This window comes from Vanacampus margaritifer, chromosome 6, assembly GCF_051991255.1.
Source record: "Vanacampus margaritifer isolate UIUO_Vmar chromosome 6, RoL_Vmar_1.0, whole genome shotgun sequence".
In the NCBI taxonomy this organism is placed as follows: Eukaryota; Metazoa; Chordata; class Actinopteri; order Syngnathiformes; family Syngnathidae; genus Vanacampus; species Vanacampus margaritifer.
The window spans coordinates 7,214,700-7,222,625 of NC_135437.1; the positions used below are offsets into that span (position 1 = coordinate 7,214,700).

General features: G+C 40.1%; 1 protein-coding gene and 1 long non-coding RNA gene across 2 annotated transcripts; both read right to left on the bottom strand.

The window, feature by feature from the left end:
- Positions 1–683: 683 nt before the first annotated feature.
- LOC144053140 (tyrosine--tRNA ligase, mitochondrial-like) lies at positions 684–6,693 on the bottom strand (the record flags this gene model as incomplete). Its single annotated transcript, XM_077567252.1, is given in 6 exon segments — positions 684–896; positions 1,512–1,681; positions 2,378–2,534; positions 2,617–2,784; positions 4,602–4,895; positions 6,341–6,693. Coding segments are annotated over 6 exon segments (1,308 nt in total), but the record flags the coding sequence as incomplete, so codon positions are not given.
- On the bottom strand, positions 5,149–5,957 carry LOC144054165 (uncharacterized). The gene is made up of 2 exons (XR_013294620.1): positions 5,686–5,957; positions 5,149–5,477 (listed from the first exon to the last, which is right to left on the bottom strand). It is a non-coding gene; the product is annotated as an uncharacterized LOC144054165 (long non-coding RNA).
- Positions 6,694–7,926: the final 1,233 nt, after the last annotated feature.

The window sequence follows — 7,926 nt, forward strand, 5'->3', positions numbered from 1 at the left end:
TCCTTACATTCGCAATCTTCCTCGTCTCCTCAACCTCAGCAGTTGTAAGTTTACAATTAGCAGTCAGATACTTATCACTCACGTGATATGAAATTAACAGTTCCGTGGTGACACGGCAATCAAATATTTGGCAGTGTTGTGATGTTTATAGCTTGACCATCTTTGAGCTCTTGCTCTCATACTGGATGGTCTGTCAATAAATATCTCAAAGCAATCTATGATGCATGTCCTGCCAAAATATTTTGTCAATACCAAAGGTATAGTGGCCTGTAGCTAATATAATGCTGTAATGCTACAAATAAGATGTTCAAGGTGTCTATGACTACTGTGGACACACCAAATCTGTAGGACAGATCAATAATGGGCATATTAAGACAAAGTTGCATCAACGTCATAATGAGCTTTTGAAATTTGTTCACGATACAGTTCTTGTTTTCCGATATCTCTGGGGAAATGAGGTTAAATACAGCCCTTAAAGTATGGAAGCTAGGAAGTCCTGTGTAGTATTTCACTTTGTTGCTGTCCTCGAAATCTTCAGGATTGTTTGCCTTAATTTTCTGTATAACATTCTTTGCACTTTGATTTTCTTTTTACGACATAAGTTATTTTTTAAGTCTTGCATTTTCAGTCTGTACCACCTCTAATTCATTAGCAACTGCACATGGAAACACATCACGCACCTCTTCTGTATTATCTGCTGTGGATTCCAAATGGCTTAACTCCAGCAGAGTCATTGCAGCCTCTGTCTTTTCCATTTTTGCTTTTCTGTTTTGGAGTCGCTTGTGACGCTGGACAGACATTGAGGGCGGTGCGCTACGTGGACTGTAGCCCAAGTCTTTATTGGGTACCTAGTCTGGATCAGTTTCATCCCAAGGATAACCAATCCAATAGTTAACCTGTTAATAAAAGATCAAAATTGTAAAAGCATGAGACACTAGACATCACGCACTAAACGTTTCCTTGCAGTAATTCGTGAGTGAATGAGTTCATGATTCATCAATTCAAATGTCATTATAAAATCAATATGGACTGCATGTTAAATATATACATAGCTAAAGCCCTTTACCCCATAGAGTATGTCTGCCAAGGACGCTATGTAATAGAAACTGTATTCATTACTTTGATATTAATTCATATGTGAATTCAAATATGATTTTTATAGCAGTCATATTTACAAAAAATAATAATGGAAATTTACTCCGGACAGACGTGCAAAAAATGCAGCACAGCACAACCTAAGAAAGAAATAAGAGTCATGCTAGTCAAGAAATCACTTTCCTGGTTTCATAACGCCGCACTCAGGCGCAGACAATATTTTAAATATATATAATTAGCGTGCTCTCCAATGTGAGTTATGGCTTTTATTATCCGTCTGGGTGCTCAAGTCACACATTTTATGGGGTTACGTTTTAAGGGTTTCTTCGACACTCTTGTTGTATTTTTGTCTCAACTGAAGCAGAAATAATCATGGGTCAATTTGAGCTGCTTCATGGTTAATCAGATGTTCGTACCCTTTGGGGCCCTCGGGGATGGCATTGACCCTGCGGCAGGCGTCCACGACGGTGGTCCCCGGCTCCAGCAGCAGCTCATGGAAGGGAGCCTCTCGGAAAAGCTCCTGCAGCTCCAAGTCGCTCATCTCCTCCAGCGCCTGCATGCTGCTGTGGTACAGCGTGTTGGTGCAACATTCACATTTTTACAGTCGGCAACAAGCATCTGTTAAGTCGAAATAAACTCATTCACTGCCATTGACGGCTGTAGACGTCAAAAATCCATTTGAACTATTTCTGTTAGTTTAACATTTCCCCCACAATTTTATTAACAAGAGTATGAAAACCTAGAAAAAAATGATTGTACATTTAGAACAAATAAAAAAATTGTGATTAATCGTGAGTTAACTAGTGAAGTCATTACGAAAAATGTTAATCGCCCGACGCTCCTAATTTTTAATAATCTTTTGTTCTTATTTTTATTTTTTGTTTGTAATAATCTTTTCTTTTTTTTAAAAAAAGAAAGAAGAAAAAAGATTAAATATTAGATTGTTTTTTTTAATCATAATTAATCGCATGACTTCACTAGTTAACTCACGATTAATCACAAATTTTATATCTGTTCGAAATGTACAATAAAAAAATCTAGGTTTTCATACTCTTACTAAAAAAAATGGGGAAAAAATGTGAAACGAATAGAAATAGTTCAAATGAATTTTTGACATCTATAGCCGTCAATGGCAGTGAATGATTTGGATGGATAGGGCGGATATGTGGTCATCTGGTATCTGATGCTTTCTAATAATTTGCTATCCAAAGTCATATAAATACTTAAGAATAAACAAATCTCACATATGAACAAACAGATATCGAAATGGATGGGATTCTGACCTCTTGCCACTTTCGAGGCCCTCCTTCCCATGTACCAGTTTTGTCACCTCCGCCGCCAGTCGTTTATGTGCCAGCCGTTTACCAGGATCCGCTCTCTGCTGCTCCATCAGGCTCTCCACTTCGGCCAGTGGCAGGAAGGTAAATAGCTTCAGGTGTCTTTAGACAACACAGACGAGTCCTATACATTACATAAACACGCTATTTGGGAATCTTGGGATTTTGCAGAACCTCAACGCACCTTTCCACGCTGGCGTCAGGCTGTCGGAGGAAAAGCTGGTGAAGCTCGAAGGGAGACGTCCTGTCACAGTTGAGCCACACGGCGTTCCCCGTCGTCTTGCCCAGCTTGTCCCCCGTCGAGCTGGTGACCAGCGGGAGGGTGAGGCCGTACACCTCCTCGCCGTTCACTCTGGAGGGGAAGCGAGCGAGAGGTCGTCATATTTCCGCTGTCAGAAAGAATCCTCGCATCTCCAAAATCACTACTTCTTTCATGAAGGACAGCAGAAAATCAGACTACTGTTGAGAGAGACCGTTTTAAGTGGGGATTGGCGAGGACAGATACCAGGTGTGGTATCGAGCTGATGCTTGGCCTTATTTCAAGCTATCGGTACTCGCAACGTCCTTCGTCCTTGTGGCTCTTTTTGTACAGCCACGTATTTTGATTTGGGATGTAAGTTTTATTTTATTTATTTATTTACATTTTATTTGATTGTGTATTCTATACAAAATATGAATTTTATGAACAAATAGAAAAAATAATAGAAAATTGGCATTCATTTTTTAAAAAGGGAAATGCTGTATTGATCTTTAAAATGATCTGCCATTGATTTTTTTCCCCTTTAATTTTATGTAAAAGTACTAGAGGCATCGATACTACTGAAGAGTCATTGACATTGATTGGTCTGAAAAAAAAAAAAAAAGTAGTATTGAACATACCTAATTTTAACTTAAAGGGATACTTGACTCATTTATCAATTTTCAGCAGTAAAAACTTAATATTTTGTGTATTTTGTTAATGAACTCATTCACTGCCATTGACGGCTATATACGTTAAAAATTCATTTGAACTATTTCTATTGGTTTAACATTTTTTTCCCCACTTTTGTTTACAAGAGTATGAAAACCTAGGGGGAAATTATTGTACATTTAGAACAGATATCGAATTTATGATTAATCGTGAGTTAACTAGTGAAGTCATGCGATTAATTATGATTAGAAAAATCTAATCGCCTGATGCCCCTAATTTTCAATAAACTTTTTTTTCTTTTCTTTTTTTTTTTTTAAAAAGAAGATATTATTAAAAAACATTAATAATCTAAATTACTTTTTTTTTAAAGAGAAGAAGAAAGGATTATTAAAAATTAGGGGAGTCAGCCGATTAAATTTTTGGGGTAATTAATCACATGACTTCACTAGTTAATCACAAATTTTATATCTGTTCGAAATATTTTTTCCTAGGTTTTCATACTCAAAAGCGGAAAAAATGTTAAACTAATAGAAATAGTTCAAATGAATTTTTGACGTATATAGCCGTCAATGGCAGTGAATGAGACAACTTATTTTTCATGTACAATCAATACATTTAAAATCACTTTTTTTTCTTTACTTGCTGTTGACTGAAAACGACATCACAGTTACTCAGGAAACAAGTAATGACCAGTCATGGCACAGGGCTTTATCATGTGACATTAGCAAACTGAGCCATGATTCGTCATTACCTGTTTCACGAGCACACGTAATGTCATTTTCAGTCGACGGCAATCGGTAAAATGTGTTTTTAAAGGCATTAATTGTACATGACGAACCACGATGTAACCAGATGAAATGTCTTCCGTTTTAGTCTTTGGTAATTAATTTAATGCATGGGCCTTTGGGGATGATTTTAAGTGTGTGATTTTATTAACCGGAATAAGGACGTTTGAAAGTGTGTCACAAAAGTGACGTCATCTAGCAGCAGCCAATAGAAAAGCACCTTCAGATGACGTTACTCCCATGGTGTTTTTTTAAATATTGCGCACGAGTAACACACTTTCTTTTTTTTTTAAACTAAAACTGAAATCAACTAAAACTAAGCATTTAAGAAATAACTAAAACTAATAAAAACTAACAGAACCACCATGACAAGCAATTAAAACTTTTTTTTACAAATCAAAACGAAATCAAATGAAAACTTCCAAAACTATCATAACCCTGGTTTGAAATAATGTTCAAGTTTTTAGATATTACTTGTGAATTTAGTCGTGGCCGGTCATGAGGTTGCCCAGCTGGTCGGTGCCCCCCAGTTGGATCTTGCAAGCGTATATTTGATTCAGGTGGTAGAAGTCGTAGGCCTGGAACGCCTGGTAGGTGAACTCGGTCAGGCTCATTCCCTCCAAGCTCCGCAGCCTTGACTGGACGCTGTGGCGGCTCAGCATGGTCCCCATGCGGAAGTGTCTCCCGGCCTCCGACAGGAACCGAACCACGTTCCAGTCTTTGTACCAACTCAAATTGTTAAGTACGGTCACGGTTAGTGATGGTAAACTGAAGCATCATGAAGCAATGAGGCCTTCCATCCAACTGGTTCGCTCCTGGGCCGAAGCATCATGAGGCTTGATTTGTTCTATTGCGCCTTCATGTGGAAAATAAATGTCATGACAGACAGTGATTAAAATGATACCATGGATTTGATGTGTTCAAAAAGGCAGGGAGTTGTGATGTGAATGAATGTGCGTGTGGTACTTGAAAGAATGATTTCTTTATTTTAGACATTGACATATAAACAAGGAACAAGACACACCTTCCATTCATTTTTATTGAGGAAAACTAGCATTTCCAAAGTTTTTGGCTTTAAACGGTTTCTTTTTTTAGATAGGATTTCTCCTGCTTTTGAAAATAGTCTTTCGCAAGGGACGAATGAGGCCGGGGTACAGAGAAAGGTTATTGCTAGTTTGTAGCGGTTTGGGTAAACATGTTTGTGCAGCTCCCAGTAGTCCAGGGGGTTTGACATCCTGCTTATGTTGGGTTCCCCCAGGTAACTGTGGACCTCCACAGTCGCATCTGCGGTCTCACTCTGGGTCCTCCTCTGCATGACTGTGTGGTCCAATCGCCGCAACAGTTTGTCATCTAAGACACAACAAACAGACTAACAGCCAACAGGCAGTTCTGGCTGCCCATCGTAGAGATGGGAGCAAAAGAATGCCTTATTCCACAATAATGTACTGCCGCTCATTTCCTATCGCTTAATTAACACCATTAGAATGTATCGAATATTTTTTATTTTTCTGGAGAAGAAGAAAAAGGAAAAAAAAAAAAAGAATGTATCGAATATTACCTTGCTCCACAGGCTGTTGATGAAGATGATGGGTTGGAGGAGGAGGAAGATGCCCTGTGCCGGATCACTGTCGCACATTCAGCTGTGAGCCTCCTCTCAGCCTCTTGTGCTTTATTGGGGCTAAAGAGTGTTCTCTTGGTACCCAAGTTCTTTAGAACAAAGTTTACACTTCACCTTTTGAAATATCAGCAAGTAGAAGAAAGACATTAAAACGAGGGATACACTGTGTTGTCACAATAATTTACAATATATATTCACACTGGTTATTATAATTTGTACCTTTTTAGGAGAGATCTGCTCAAAATGATCCCAGACAGGGGATGTTCTCTTCTTTTTCGTTGTGGACTGGACGGTGCGTCCATTGTAAAACGAATCCGATTGAATTGAGGTTTGTAGATGCGAGTTGTGTCAGTGTCACCTGCGAGCTCATTGTCGTCTCGGTGCGCCATTTTATTTCGAATCACCCACGAAACTATGTGTTGGCGATGACGTAGGAAGCCCGTCTGGCGAGGCTTCGGACGTAGCAACGCGCGTTCCGAGGCTTCGGGCGTGGCCACAAGCGTAATCGACACGTGCCTCGATGCGCGCTTTGCAGATTCTGTTTCCGGTTTACTCGGCACACGTATCGGCGCCTCGGCACAGTAGGGCACATCACTAGTCACGGTCCCCAGCGTCGTGGAAGTACAACTCGTGGTTGCCGACAATCCTATGGACGCTGTCGCGGATGCGGCGGGTGTTCTCCTCCACCACGTCCGCCGACAGCCGCTCCCGCTCGCTCGTTTTTCCGCTCGGGTCGCCGATTTGCGCCGTGGCCCCGCCGCCGGCGCTCCGGAAGTGCAGCAGGCCGATGAGGGCGAGCAGGTTGCCGACATGGAGGCTGCCGGCCGTGGAGTCAAAGCCGCAGTATACGGTCTGAGCAGCGGACTGCAGCAGGCGGGGGAGTCGGTCGTACACCGCGTCATCCGGGAAAGAATCCTTGACAATTCCGCGTTTATTTAGACTGTGTGTAGCAGTCCGTTACACACAGAAGCAGAACTGTGAAATCTGCATTTTAGTGCAAATGTTGTAGTTTGTGGAACACAAGACCTGTGTTGTAAAACATAGCGGCAAACTCGGGCCACGGACGCCGCCATGTTGACCACGAGACCGGAAAAAGGAAGAGGAGTTATGGTGGTGGCGGAGAGCGCCCTCTAGTGCAGCGGGGACGGCACTGCCCAAACCTCATTGTATAAGACTATCATGCTACTGAAATACTCTCAAACATACACAAAACTGATTAATTATTTGCAAACACCCACACAACTTAAAGGCAAATCCAAACAAAGAATTACTACCCCCTCGTGTATTTAACCAAACCACATTAACTTCAGTGTTACAACTTACAAAAGTCAGCTAGGTTAACACACAATGAAAAACACCTTGGATGGGCTAACAAAGCTAGCATCCGAACTATAACCATTTAAAGAAAGTATATTTGAAGTTGTAGCAACACATGTGGACAGAACATATAGCAAAACTCCCAGGCAAATATTATTTGACCTCTGAAAAACAATAAAAATATTATAGCTGCTTTGAGTCTGCTTCTGTGCTTCTATATTACCGTGTGTTATGCTGCCACCTGGTGGCATGCATATGATAACAAGCAGCACAATGACCATTGTATTATCAGGATGCACAAACTATTCTATTGCTTTGTTTTTATGAAGTAAAATACTGCAGTGTTATTTTTCTTAGCACGGAAAGCGCAAGGTGGACTTTCATTATTTGTACTAATAGGTGATGATGGTGATGTAATGTGTTGTCAGATGAAATCAAAGTGCGCAAAAGTTCATTTTAAATATTTATTTTTAAAATCCATTCATTGTCAGTTTATCGTATCAATTAAATGTCAACGTATACATTCCTCATATACATTTTACAGTATCTTGTACCGTGCCACAATACACAATGACATCACGTCCTCGTTGAGTCTCTGCCTTCACCATAAAAGGAGACTAACACAAGCAATCCTATCATCTTATTCCTATCACACCTGCAACCCAAAGTAGCATTTAGCCAGAATTGGGGGAAAGAAAAACAAAAAAACAAAAGGTCGTGTGAATCAGTATTATTGGTGCTATAAGGCATAGAAGTATAGATGACATCAAAGAGTTAGAAAATGAAAAACAGTACGTCTAATGTATCCTGAGTTCAACAAAGGAACAGTGTTTCCTTGACACATTTAAAGAAGAAAAAAAAGCC